Source organism: Mixophyes fleayi, chromosome 3, assembly GCF_038048845.1.
Source record: "Mixophyes fleayi isolate aMixFle1 chromosome 3, aMixFle1.hap1, whole genome shotgun sequence".
Taxonomy (NCBI): Eukaryota; Metazoa; Chordata; class Amphibia; order Anura; family Limnodynastidae; genus Mixophyes; species Mixophyes fleayi.
Genome location: NC_134404.1, coordinates 254,887,436 through 254,902,440, shown reverse-complemented (window position 1 = coordinate 254,902,440; position 15,005 = coordinate 254,887,436). Strand labels below are relative to the sequence as shown.

Genomic DNA, 15,005 nt, shown 5'->3' with positions numbered 1-15,005 from the left:
GGTTTTCCTCCAGGTGCTCCAGTTTCCTCCCACACTCCAAAAGGAGTGTATCTATGTTTGCCTCTGGGAATTCAGACTAAGTTCCAATGGGGAAGGACTAATGTGAATGAAAAATATTCTCTGTACAGCGATGTGTAATAAGTGGCGCTATATAAATAAATGGTGATAAGGCGATGGTCTTCCTACAGACACTTAATTTTCAGATGCATTCCTCTTGAAGGACACTGCAAAAAGCCTTTTAAAAACCTGTGATTCTTATAACAAAACCATATTTTCCTCTCAGCTGTACAGCAAATGAAATACTACATATTGTCTCTGGTCACATAACAGTTATTTTTATGTAAGTAGTAAGACATTTTACGATTATTTTAAAGGCTATTTTTTTTTATACTGGACCTACGTACAATTTAAATCCAGCAACCACCACGACCCATGGCTTAGACTGAAACACTAAACTGGACTGTACTACAAACTGTGTGTAGTGACACGATAACAAATGGAACTTCAAACTACACCTCATTGTGCTGTCACTTGCACAGCAAAGCGAAAGATTAACAGATGCTGGGAGTGTCGATGTGAATGGATGACGGGCAGCTGGGTGTTTGTACAATCATTTTACAGTATGCTGCCCACAGGTCATTCATACTTCATGTTGGACTTTAGGTAGCGACTCTACCAGGTACAATACAACTAACCATATAAGCGGATAAAGTTAATTTGATAAAGTGCAACACAATTCACAGCCAAACAAATTAATCTATAGTGGATTAATAGGTTTTGAAAGCAGTTATATAGAAATACAATTGCACAGCGCACTTTTTTATTCTGAGGTGAGAAATCCTGCCTCACCCTTATAAACAAAGGATTTTTGACTAATCACATTCAAATAATGTGAACAACTTAATGTATATGACTGACAAAGCACTAATAAATAAATCCCTATACAATGAAGTAAATGTGCATATAATAGTAACATTAAATGATTTGATGTTACTTCAATATCCATAATTATTTTTAAGCATAAGTAAAACAAAATTTAAAATTTCCAAATCATGTGAACAGTCAATTTTTGTAGTGGACCCTTTTCTCTTTAGATTGCATAAAGGAAGTCATTTCAGCAAGTTTACTAAAAGCTAATTAGGGGAGCGATTAGAGTGTAAACCAGTTTGAAGAAGGTGTAGCAGGGAACTGGAGTAAAGGTAAGTTGGCAACCGCAAATGATCATGCTGTCCAAGTAGTTACAATAATGGCTGCCCACGGCACCCATTAACAAAGTGCCCTCCTATGACATGCACTTAGGGAAAAAAAGTCTCTGGCAGCCAGTGGTGTATAGAAGGGGAGGAGCTTGAGCTTTTTGCCATAAAATGTAAAGTACCAAACCTCCTGTCACCGCACTCAATAACCAGTGCTTCCCATTAGGATGAATGTGAAATAGAGAATAAAAATGAGAAATACAGTGATCAAGATAGAACAGTAGCAAATAGAACCAATCAGTAAGAAGATAACAAAAGTTGTATTTAGCTGTTCACATGTTTGCAAGTATAACCTGCAATAATCCAGATTTAGACATCGGGACAATCCATATGGACCACTTCCTGATCCACACAAAAGCTGCTCATAAAACATGGCTCCCTGCCCGTTTCTGTATACTGAAATCATGACTGCATCCACACTAACAGGAGTTTAGCATTTACACTGCCTACCATAGGCAAGCATAAGGAGAGCAGAAAGAGCCTTTTAGCAAACTGACTCAACAGAGCTGGCTTTTAATAATGGTCCAACTCCACATCTCTATTGTTGAACTTTATAAACATCAGGGCAGGTCCATATTATAGACAGGCTTCCCACTGACCAAGATCTGTCTCTGCCTCTCTCACTTTTTTCCCTCCACCTGAAACCCAAATTTAACTCTAATGCAAATCGTGAAAGTGGCTGTTTGTGAACAAGTGCTTATATATATTGCCCTGATGTCACTAGGGGAGGACCTGCAGTTATAACAAGTTTAGAAGTCCCTTTTTGTTTTTGGCAGTATAATATATATGTCATTGCAAGCAACATCATGCTGGCTCTATTTAGGTATATGGTACACAATTTTAATATTGTCCTCCCGCCACACCACTTACAAAATAGAAGCTAACAAGTTTTCTTGCTCCTTTCTTACCCAACATTACCAGAACTGACAACTTTTAATGAGAATCAAGCCTCATCTAAAACATACACAGATAATAGCCCACACATTTAAATTCATTTAGTAAACATTAATATTAAATGTACTGCATTGAAATATGGTAAATCATCTCTGGTTGTTTTAAAGCTAGTTCGATATTTTTTTTAACCCAGAAAGAAACTGTAGAGATTATGTGGTTCACTAGTTATTAAACTACAATTGCCTTCATTTCTTCTGGGAACTGGAACAAGTTATAGCATAGTTTCCTACTCTCCCGGAATGTCCAGGAGACTCACGAATTTTTGGGAGTTCTCCCGGACTCCCGAGAGAGCAGGCAAAAATCCCGGATCCAGCTGTCGCCATTCTTTAAGATGGTGGGGGGCAGGGCTAAATGCGGCATCGTGCCCCCCCTGCTGCGATTGGCTAAAATTGCATGAGATTGATAGGGGCGGGGCCTATTTGCGCACTGCGCGTGGCCACGCCCCCCCTCCCGGACAGCTGCTTCCAAAAAGTAGGCAAGTATGAGTTATAGTTAAAAAATATCTGCAGGGTACAAATCTTCATACATCCTTCTTTTATATACTACATGACTAAAGTTGGTAAATAATGTGTACACAAGGGGTTGCAGAGGTGTGTTTGGAAATCTATAATTAAAAACACAGCTTACAACAATTGTTCACAATTATCTTATTCTATGCTAAAAGAATTGGTCAAGTTATAACCACTGTTTCCGGATGAGTCTTGCAGTACGGATGAAGAGAACTACACACACTGTTCGACTGTGGTCATCTGTATTTTGAAACATGCGTGATAATCGTATGACTGATCAAATCAACATGATGCTCCTGTTGGGACCACAAACCAATGTGGCCAGCACAAAACCTCATCTAAATAGAAACCTATACGGAGACTGTCCATCACAATGGCAGCATACTGGTACAAAATACTAATTAAATGAAGCTACAACAATAACTTTAGGACCAATGACTTAATATTAGACAAATATATTGGCATAAATTAACATGCTAACGCTTTGGTTACCTAACCTGTTTTAACATTAGTATATATGATTTCCCGCACATGAAAAAAATATTTCCAATTAATGTATATTTCCTAAGACATGATTTAATATGTTAGTCTGATAGTATGAGGTGCTACTTCCAGTAGTAATGTATTGTATATAATAGAAGAGAAGGAGAAGTACTACTTATATGGAAGGCACACTCATGGAGAAAATCCTGTGTTGTTGAAGGGACACTTCATTGTGGATAACAAACATGGATAGAAATGAGCAAATGAATTGACACTACACTATAAAAACTACTATTTATTAGTCATACAAATAAAACTGAATCGTTAAAAAGCTAAATATTGTAGCGTCAAGACTACAAAATTTTAATATTTTGCTTTTTAACCAGTTTTATTTGTATGACTAATAAATAGTAGTTTTTATAGTGTAGTGTCAATTCATTTGCTCATTTCTATCCACGTTTGTTATGCACAATGAAGTGTCCCTTCAACAACACAGGATTTTCTCCATGAGTGTGCCTTCCATATAAGTAGTACTTCTCTTTCTCTTCTATTCTAACCTGTTTTAAGTATCAGTTTATTGTTGTAAAAAGATCCCAAAAAAAAGTTCAGCACGACTAGCTTTTCACAGTGGGGTAAATGGCCAGTAACGGATATCAGCAGATGACATGGCAGTGGGTTGGGCTTTGTCAACAAAAGAACATTTTTCTACTGCAGGTAGTGAAAGAACTCTGCTAGAAAGCATCCAGGAAACAAAATAAAATAGGCATATGATATTCTGCTAAAATACTTAAATGCCTGTTTGGGTGTATAAAGTAAATTTCAGATAAACTAAATGTTGCATTTTTAAAGATTTTGTGACAGCACATTGCTACAATAACTCACCTGTATTACACCTTCCATCATGGTCACCATCTTGTTCACAATGGCAATAACTTTGTGAGAACGCTCCGCAGGACTGATGTTCGGTCTGTACTGATTAGACAATACATACCGGCAGGTCATGTACAAAACATATGTTGGGGATAATTTGAAGTGCACCGTCGAACTATTCGTATAGTTAATGATAGCAGAGAGGAAGGAATCTTCCACTGTATTGACAGAAGAGAAAAAAAGTCCAGAAAATGTAAACTTTATTTGGAATGAAATGAGAAACACATTAACATATTGCACCAGTCTGCATCACTTTAAATGCAACTCTGTTCAACAGTTAAACATTAATTTAACAGCAAAACAATATGTTAATGTTTTTCACCAAGAGCATCTCTTGTTATAAAAATGTCAGATAGCATTGATTTTTAGATCACCAATGAAAGCATGTTGGCTTAGGACCTCTACTCTCTCCTCAGTTAAAGAATGAGGAGAGAGTAGAGGTCCTCATATAAAAGACCTCATATAAAGACCGCAAGTTCATTTAAATTATTTCACTGTAAATGATTACATTCTGGGCCATGAAATGTCTACAGCACATTAACAGCAAGGACAATCAAAGCAAGAATAATATACATCACTTAAGTATGGTCAGTAAAATTACATAAAAATGTAGCAGGAACTGCACGTGATCTTTTGCAGCAATACTAGTTGTTCCATTGCAAATGTTTTCAAAATGGTAGAACTCTATCCATGAACGACATGCAGAAACTTCTACAGCATATGTAAAAAAACCAAATATACTTAATAGCAAGAGGCCCCACAGATTCACACATTGTGTTTCGGCTATTAAATATGACAGGACTAGCAGACATTTAAGCCTTGACACTTTGCTAGATACCTCAATTTTCGGTCATTTATTTAAAAAAAAAAAAAAAAAGTATTGCGAGTAATCCGATATTTGCAAAAATGTTTGGCACAAATACAAACAAAAACAAATATACAACACGAAACAGCTAGCAAATCAAAAATAGTTTCATTTTTATTATATCTTGCAGAAACAAACAGAATTTCACTTTAAATTTCCATTATCAATAGCTTTCAATTTAATATTGTCCTGAAATAAATCAAGTTACAAGAATTTACCTGAATGATATACTTACAATTTTCTCTAAACTCAATGCTTGCAGGTAGTGTGTGTTCTGGTACATTGGAATCCGGGGGTCTGCAGGACATGAGGTGAGAAAATCGTTTTGAACATAAAAAGTCAACACCACTGCTCAATGATAAGGATCGCTCAGGGGGAATCATTTTTGATTGTAGATGAATAATGTTTTTTTTTAAAAAAAACTACATTCTAAGATTTTTTAGACTACAGGCCTACTTCTGATGAGTTACAACTTCATAGCTTGAACTGCCTGCTAGGATAGCATCAGAGAGTTACCTGCATATATTATTGATGATCCCATTGTACACTGCAATATAATGCCACTCCAGCAGCTGTTATCACTACAGATCAAGTAACACTACTTGTGTTACTATATGGTAAAGCCTAGAATAGCATTTGAAAGATAATAAGTGTGTGACTGTGTAGATGAATCTACACAGACACACAATAAGGGAGTCTCTGGACAACCCCATGGGTAAACACTTCTCTGGACCAGGACACATTATGACAGATTTAAAAGTCTTAATACTAAAAGGTCTTTTTAAAAAATGACGGAGAGAAAAATATGGGAACTTAAACTGATAAGAACATTCTAGTCATTAACTCAAGGACTCAACCCAACACCTGGATTTATGACCCACTACATGGACACTTCACACGCAACAGCAGAGTAACTCCAGATCTCTGAACTTCTAGGACTTTTACATCCATTATGAAAACCTTTGTTTTATTAGTTTAGATTATTTTAATGATGTATCCCCCACCCCCTGTACAAATTTCTTGATGTAACAGCTCTTAAATGTTGTGCCTTTCCTCAGTCATTCATTTGTAAACTTGCCTGATGAAGGGGCCTCTGTGCTCTGAAAGCTAGCAAATATAATCATTTTTTGGTTAGCCAATAAAAGGTATCACTCCTATAATACTTTTGTCTTTTTTGACACAAAAGTATTTAACATCACATAGAAAGATAATAAGCTAAGAGAACCAAGTTTTCCAAAGTGCTGTTGTATATTTTTATTGAACATTCTTCCAGAGAAAGAGAACACAAAAAACACACCCTTACACATAACCCAAAATAAGGGGAATTAAAAGTCAACAAAACATAAATAAACAGACCTAGATTCAGCAAAACTGTAAATTACAATTGGGAATGACAAGTTCTAAAGGAATGGTTAAAATAAATGAAACCATTTGTTGAATATTAAGTCGTAGGAATGTACCCTTTACCATTAGTGTCCAGCCCTCATCCAATATATGGCCTATATCATTAGCCCATTTAGTTTTACAGGTTTCAAGGCCATCAGTGAAACGAGTTATAAGTAAAAGGTTGAGATTCTGATGCACAGACCTAGCTTATTCAGGATGACCTTAAGAGGAGAGTTCAACAGGAGAAGAGTCATCTCATTAAATTGCGCATTCATGAAATGTTGCAGTTGTAGATACCTAAAGAAACAAGTGTTTGGAATCCTAAATTCTGATACCAATTGCTCAAGGGACTTAAGATTTGTCGCAATGCAGCTTTCCTAATGAAGGGATCCCTAGAATGATCCAGACTGAGGCGTGTTCCAGCAAATGCAACTCAGCAAAATTGTTTTTGAACCAACAGGGGGGAGGGGGGTATCTGGGTTTGTCCCAGCAGCTCCCAACAGTGTACTGCAGCAGACCATATCACCATGAGAGTGCAAGCTTCTGCATCAGAACACTGCTGGTGTAATGTGAATGCTTTCAACGCAGCAGTGTCAGTGACTAGGGATGCCTTAGAGTACATTTATTTTTTCTTAGAAGGCTAGCAGCTGGACCAGCTGCTAGGCTGGTCCACTGTATGGACCAGCATTCCTTTCTCATACTTCTGACAATGTGGTTAGTCCATGCCCAAACAATTCTGGCTGTTGGAGGGTAAATGCGGGAGCAGCTAACTGGTGCTATTAGGTTGAAGAGCTTAATAATGTGTCCACTCAGTGTATATCCACAAGAACTCAGGAGTACTGCATGGCCTGCCACCCACGTGCACAGCAAGAAGCATGTATTGAATATCAACAACAATGATGAAATAAATAGTTAAAGCACTTCTATCTTTCCAAACAAAAATCTATTCCGTTCCTCAACATGCACAACTTGAGACTCAAGTCAATTTGTCAAGTTGGTGACATGAGACAACATTAGGGCGATATCCTATGGATCCAAGCTTCTAACTAACTAATATTTTTACCATGTATTTTATATAGTAAAAACTTCAAAACAGCCTCATTAGAAACTTTCATTCTACTCACCCTGACAAACTATACATACCTCAAAACAAACTGAAATTTAATTTGGAAAAAACAAGGAATAAAGTAGAGATGAGTGGGCTCGGATTTTGCTAATCTGAGTCCACCCACACAGTGCGGATCCAACGGGATCCGATCACTGTTCGGGTACTTCCGGCCGCCCAAGGACTCGAAAACGAGTCTATGACATCCAAGTCTCGCGTCGGATCTCGCGAGACTCTGATGTCATAAATGCCCCGCTCGCGGCCGCCATCTTCATTCTCCCTGTGGTTAGTGGAAGAGGGAGATTGTTTCTGATCCTGTGCTCTGTCCTGCTGATTAGTTTATTAGTCAAGTGGTGCTTTGTCCTGCTGAGTCCAGTAGTACTTTGTCCAGTGCTCTGTTCTGCTGATTCCAGTGGTGCTTTGGCCGGTGTCTGTCCTGCTGAGTCCAGTGGTGCTTTTGTCCTGTATTTTTTTCTGCCAAGTCCATAGTAATATGATAATTATCTAAAAATCTAAAAAATAAAAATAAATAAATACCAAAACAATCAAAAAATTTTTTTAAAAAAATTATAAAAAATATTATAGAGCAATATATTATTGCAGTCCCAAAAAATAGGAACTGCAATCAATATTACTACGTTCACTGTTCTGCAGTCCCAAAGTGTGTGTGGTTTAGGGGTACGCTCTCTTGCGCTGCATATAATGGAGTACAAAAATTTGTAGGATAAAGTAGGGAAAGATCAAGAACCACTTCCTCCTAATGCTGAGGCTGCTGCCACTAGTCATGACATAGACGATGAAATGCCATCAACGTCGTCTGGCAAGGGCGATGCCCAATCTCCTAGTAGAGGGCATGTAAAATCCAAAAAGCCAAAGTTCACTAAAATTAGTAAAAAAAAGAAAATTGAAATCATCTGAGGAGAAACGTAAACTTGCCAATATGCCATTTACGACACGGAGTGGCAAGGAACGGCTTAGGCCCTGGCCCGTGTTCAGGACTAGTGGTTCAGCTTCACCCAAGGATCTAAGCCCTCCTCCTCCCACCCCCCCCCTCAAAAAAATTTAAAAAAGAGTTATGCTGTCAGCAACAACACAGCAAACAACTCTGCCTTCTAAAGAGAAATTATCACAAATCCCCAAGGCGAGTGCAAGGGTGTTGGTGGTTGCGAAGCCTGACCTTCCCATCACTGTACGGGAAGAGGTGACTCCATCCACCATTTGCAGCACACCCTCTGCATATGCTGGAAGGATCAGCCACAGTGTAGATCCAGATTTGGATAATCAAGGTGTCAATGTTGTACACCGGGAGGAGGCTATTGATGTAGCTGGCGCTGAGGAGGAACTTGACGAGGAGGATGCTGATGTGGTTATTTTAAATGAGGCACCAGGGGGGGGGGGGGGGGGGGGAGTTGATGTCCATGGGATGAAAAAGCCCATCGTCATGCCTGGTCAGAAGACCAAGAAATGCACCTCTTCGGTCTGGAGTTATTTTTATCCCAATCCGGACAACAAATGTATAGCCATATGTAGCTTATGTAAAGCTCAAATAAGCAGGGTAAAGGATCTTGGCCACCTAGGGACATCCTCCCTTATACGTCACCTGAATAACCTTCATAGTTCAGTGGTTAGTTCAGGAACTGGGGCCAAGACCGTCATCAGTCCAGGGACACCTAAATCCTTTGGTCCTGTTGGATACACACCACCAACACCCTACTCGTCAACTTCCTCCACGATCTCCATCAGATTTAGTCCTGCAGGCCATGTCACGAGCCAGACTGAGTTCTCTTCAATCCGGGATTCATCCGAGGAATCCTGCAGCGGTACGCCTACTACTGCCGCTGGTAGTCGGTCATCTTCCCAGAGGGGAAGTCGTAAAAATGTTACGTCTTTCACCAAACAGTTGACCGTCCAACAGTCGTTTGCCATGAGCACAAAGTACGACAGTAGTCACCCTATTGCAAAGCGGATAACTGCGGCTGTAACTGCTATGTTGGTGTTAGACGTGCGCCCGGTGTCCGCCATCAGTGAAGTGGGATTTAGACGGTTGATGGAGGTATTGTGTCCCCGGTACCAAATCCCGTCGAGATTCCACTTCACTAGGCAGGCGATACCAAAGGTGTACAGAGAAGTACGAACAAGTGTCCTCAGTGCTCTGAAAAATGCGGTTGTACCCACTGTCCACTTAACCACGGACATGTGGACAAGTGGTTCAGGGCAAGCGAAGGACTATATAACTGTGACAGCCCACTGGGTAGATGCATCGCCTTCCGCAGCAACAGCAGCTGCATCAGTAGCAGCATCTCCACAACGGCTGCTCGTGCCAAGGCAGGCAACATTGTGTATCACAGGTTTTAATAAGAGGCACAACGCTGACAACCTCTTAGAGAAACTGAGGGAAATCATCTCACAGTGGCTTACCCCACTTAGACTCTCCTGGGGATTTGTGGTGTCAGACAACGCCAGTAACATTGTGCGGGCATTACATATGGGCAATTTCCAGCACGTCCCATGTTTTGCCCACACCGTTAATTTGGTGGTGCAGCATTACCTGAAAAGTGACAGGGGTGTGCAGGAGATGCTTGCGGTGGCCCGCAAAATTGCTGGACACTTTCGGCATTCTGCCAGTGCCTACCGCAGACTCGAGCAACATCAAAAATGTCTGAACCTGCCCTGCCATCGCGTCAAACAAGAGGTAGTGAGGCGCTAGAACTACAACCTCTATATGCTGCAGAGGATGGAGGAGCAAAAAAAGGCCATTGAAGCCTACACAGCCACCTACGATGGGTCACGTGTTTGTGCCTCCCACTTGTGTCGCTTAGCTTAGACATCCAGCTACCTTGGTGCAACGTTTTGGACTAAAAACAATATTGTGAGGTGTGAGGTGTTCTGAATAGACTGGAAATTAGTGGAAATGATTGTTATTTAATGTTATTGAGGTTAATAGCATAGGAGTGAAAAAAAAAATAAAATAAAAATGGATTTTAGCACTTTTTATGCTTTTTTAAAAATAAATCAGATCCCAAAACCCTAAATCAGAACCAAAACCTTTCATCAGGTGTTTTGGCAAAACAAATCAGAACCCAAAACCTCAAGCTAATCAGAACCCAAAACACTAAAAGTGGCCAGTGCACACCTCTAGAATAAAGTTATACCAATAATGGGGTAAAGCAGTGATATTCAAAAGTTTTTCAATCAAGGCATCAAGCTTCAGTGCCACCTACTGTTTTAAAATGAAATTAACCTTTATCTACACTTGTTTCTGGTAAAGGAAATAAAGCAAAACCCAAACCAATGAAAAAGGTCTCTGCTTACAATGTGATTTTTTTTTATGCAAGTCATAAATTGTGCACAATTTGACAGGTATTAGCCATGTAGAATAAAATATAATTTGCACAAATTAGTACATTTGTCACAAAAAACAGTATTTGTTAAGTGCACTCATTGCATTTAACGAGGATGCACTTTCAATTAATAAGGAAGCCCAATGCTTTGAAAAATCACGAAATGGCTGCTTGCCCGGACCACTTGCTACCATTACCGTATGCCTGGAAAGAAGTCTAGATGCAGCATTTACTTGAATTAACCCTCTGACTGCGATGGAGGACACAGAGTACTGAGTGTAAAATGATCGTGTGACCACTGTTTATTATGCTTCTTATCAGGGATAGTCAGAAACAGCTAACAATGAACAACTGTACTGTGAAGATATGCTTTAAAATAGCTTCACCAGCAAGGTCCTTGCATTTTAGATGACAGAACAAATAAAAACAAAAAAAAAATCCTTTAAAAACACAATGTGCTCTTTCATTACTCCAACATTGGATGCACTTTAACATGCTCTATACAAAACAAAAAAATAAAAAAAAACAGTACTTCTGCTCTCACATCTTTCTTGTCCAATTGACTGCATTGCTTCCATGCTACACTCAGCAAATTGCTCACAGGCACTAAAATATGTTTGACTTTTTTCCCCCAATTAAATATTTATTTTAAGCATTCGCTTTGTGCCAATAAAAAACAGGAGGAGATGATGGGTTCGGTAAGCTACGGTATAACATAGGATGGAGACAAAGAGCACAAACCCCATACCATGGAGTAAAACCATGGAGTAAAACAATGTAATCAATTACTTTTACTTTGATAAAGTAAAGGTAATTAACTACTTGTAAGTGGAACATGAATTAGTCAATTACCCATATATTCTTGAGTTAATTTAAGAGAAGAAAAAAAAAAAATGTGGAGAACCAGAACATTTTCCCACGATTAAATTAGGCAAATAGATTTCTAGTACAAAAGGATAGTACCTATCCAGTCTGTAGATTATGCACATTTAAAATTCTCAACAAAGAGCAGTGTCATCTTATGAAGCTGTAATAACTGCTATCCCTATTTGTTGTCATCACCACTGATCGCTTAATTTCATAAGGAGAAGTATACATGACAAGCAAATTTAACACCAATGCTTAACCAATGAGTGGTATTTGTAAATAAAGAAGCCCTGTAATGTCCTTATAGACTGTAAGCTTGCGAGTAGAGCCCTCTTAATGATTTGTCTAATACCCAGTCTTGTTTAATTGATGTGTTTGTCCCCAATTGTAAAGCACTATGGGGTATAATGGCACTACAGAAATAAATGTTAATATGTGTTCATGATGACCCTATGGCTGATCTGAGATATATGCTGATCAGCTGCTTAAACAGGACAGCATAAGAAGGTTAAAGCACACACAAACTTTGTGGCCCCAATACTGATCTAGGTTTTAACATACGGTTATATTTGTTTTATACTTTATATATACATATCTCATCATCTGCTCTGCGATTTTTTTTTACCTGCTATCAAGCCCACGGTATTCTTGTTGCTTATCTGCTCGGATCATTGGTTTTACCATGCCACGTTCTGCAGTGCTTGGCATCCTATCACTGTCCGATTTGATAGTGACCTACAACAAAGCAATTACCACACTGTTTGTTGATTTAAGTAAAAACAGATTATGCTGAAAGTGCCATAGTCAGTTGGAATAAACAATCTGTATCGTGTTACATAAACACATTTTAAGATAAGTGCTCTGGAAACATATTAGAAGTGCTTTGTCACAAATGTTCAATGCTGTAAGACTGCTGTTGACTGCAGAGACTCAAGTGTGCTTTTTATATCTATTTATTAACTTGTGAAAAGCAAAAACAGGTTAAAAAAAAAAAGTGTGAACAAGACCTAAATATTTTATAAATATTTCATTGTAGAAAAATAAAGCAGGGCCCATCCTACATAAGTCAGCTTAAAAAAAATGTCCCAGTGTTTACATACTCAGAGGTGACGTGTTGTTAAAACTTATAGAGCAGCATGTTCCATAGAGATAAGTACAGTAAGTGTATCAAACTGATTTTAGTCAGACCAAATGACAGCTAGCTGTTTACAGCCCATATCCTGCCATATGTAAAGTAATAAAATACATGAAAGACTGCAGAAAGGTAGCTCATACTTGCTAACTGCCCTAGAATGTCAGAGACTCCTGAACTCTGGGTCTCCCAGGAGGGGTGCGGTATGAATTAACGGCACCGACAAAAGCGAAATGTATAAAAGCAACAAGATGACAATATCGACTTGCCATATAGCAGGCAGCCATTATGCGACTCATTAATACGTACATGAAGAAATGACGTTATTTCTAATAGACACTGTGAAAACGCTGCTTTTAAAGTGGCAATAGCCGGACCCACTGCCTGTATAATGTAATCCAGGCAGTGGGCCCAGTAAGTCGATATTGTCATCTTGTTGCTGTTAGAGTTTACAACTACAAAATAACACCGAAAACTATGCCAGCATTGTTAGCGCCGATGACACCACTACCACCTCCCGGGAGACTAGATCAACCTGCTGCATCTGCCCACTTCCTACTGAAGAAGTGGGCAGAATTAGAGGCTCAATGACGCGATTCTTAGGTAATCACGCCATTTTGGCTCCGCCTCCTGTGTAAAATGACGGTTACGCATCATTCTTTCACGGGGTGGGGTCAAAATGATGTGATCCACTAAGCTCCACCCATGTCTCTTCTGGAACTCCCAGAGGGGCACTTGAAAAACTAAGCAAATATGATGTAGATACACCAACATCCATATAGCAAAAAGCAAACACATGTATTTCAGTTATTTATACATTTTACGGTCTCTTTGAAACAAGGACAGAAACCAACTATAAAGTGCACCCATGCTTAGGGGATTTAACACAACTATTACAAAATTGGAAAAACTAATAGCTTTATTACAGAAGAAAATATGTATTTTTAAAATTGTTTCATAAATTTCAAAAGGAAAGAAAATATGAACCAGTTTACTCATACTAAAATGGACTTTAGAATGCCAACTGTAAGTAGCAGAGAAGATAAAGGATCATCTCATCTAAAGTAAAAACCATTCAAATCTATTGCTTCAGGCAATGACATTTTGAATGGATTTGGCAGCAAAGAAAGCTTCACTCACATACCTCAAATACATCAATGGCATGCCAGACTAAACTGCTGAAATCCCTGAATGAGTATATCAAAAATCCAAGACTTCAGTTATATCGTGGGAAGACAGAAAATTATGAAATTAGGCAGCAGAAAACGGTCTAGTCAGAACTTTAAAACCAGTTATGCTGTAAGAATAGACGTTTATTGCCACACTAAAATATCTGCTCTGTGTGAGATAATTAACAATTACCAACCGGAACAAAAACACACATTTTACTGTAATAAATATACTACTAGTTTTTCAATTTTGGGGAGTTACCTTTTAGAGTCCTATTTTATTACATATACTCTGATTGTAGATGTCTTGTCCTCACCAGTACTCCCTCATTGTATTCAAGCCAAGCTTATTACCATGGAAATACTATGCACATCTATTTGATTTTTGACCACAAATACACTGCAGAACAAATTGGCCTTCCAGAAAAAATAAAAAAACAATCTTACTGAAATTCACTGGAATACAATCCACAGGAGAAAATATCAAAGCAATTCCTGCTGTATAAACTTTGCAAAGATGAAAAGGGATAGTGATCTGTGAATGCCACAGACAAATATTCCAGACAGTATAACATTTACCTGATCTGCTCTTGAGAAAGCCCTACCTGCCAAAACTCAGAGCTCTGTCTTTGTGTGACTTGTTTTTAAACAGTTCAAATAATTCTTCATATCTACTGATAATTCACCCATCAGCTGACCAAAGCTGATGGACTGGATGTTACAAACGTGTTAATAGTCAAACGCCATGGTCACAACAGTTCGATTGGGCAGTCTGAAGCACACATACACATCACTGCTGCTACAATTGTTACTCTGTTTCTTTATACATACCACTCACCTCAGTCTATGCTATGTGCTGATCTTTCTGCTTCCTTTAACCAGCACAATCAGAATTGCACAGTAACTATGCATCCTCGAGATCACTGCAGTTTATGTTCAGCTAAGGGTTTGGATTTACAAAGATTGAAGCAATCCTCTACACTGTTTTAGTACAAGAAGTACCTTGCCTAT

At 38.7% G+C, this 15,005-nt stretch overlaps 1 protein-coding gene across 25 annotated transcripts in view; it reads right to left on the bottom strand.

Moving 5' to 3' along the window:
• The window catches only part of AFDN (afadin, adherens junction formation factor), a 187,330-nt gene that overhangs the window by 101,912 nt on the left and 70,413 nt on the right, over positions 1-15,005 (bottom strand). For all 25 annotated transcript variants that reach the window (XM_075203419.1, XM_075203430.1, XM_075203435.1 and 22 more), the window contains 3 exons: positions 12,319-12,428; positions 5,230-5,291; positions 4,082-4,287 (listed from right to left, as the gene is read on the bottom strand). In XM_075203419.1, coding sequence (XP_075059520.1) covers positions 4,082-4,287; positions 5,230-5,291; positions 12,319-12,428 — 378 coding nt within the window. The remainder of the gene's footprint in view (positions 1-4,081; positions 4,288-5,229; positions 5,292-12,318; positions 12,429-15,005) is intronic.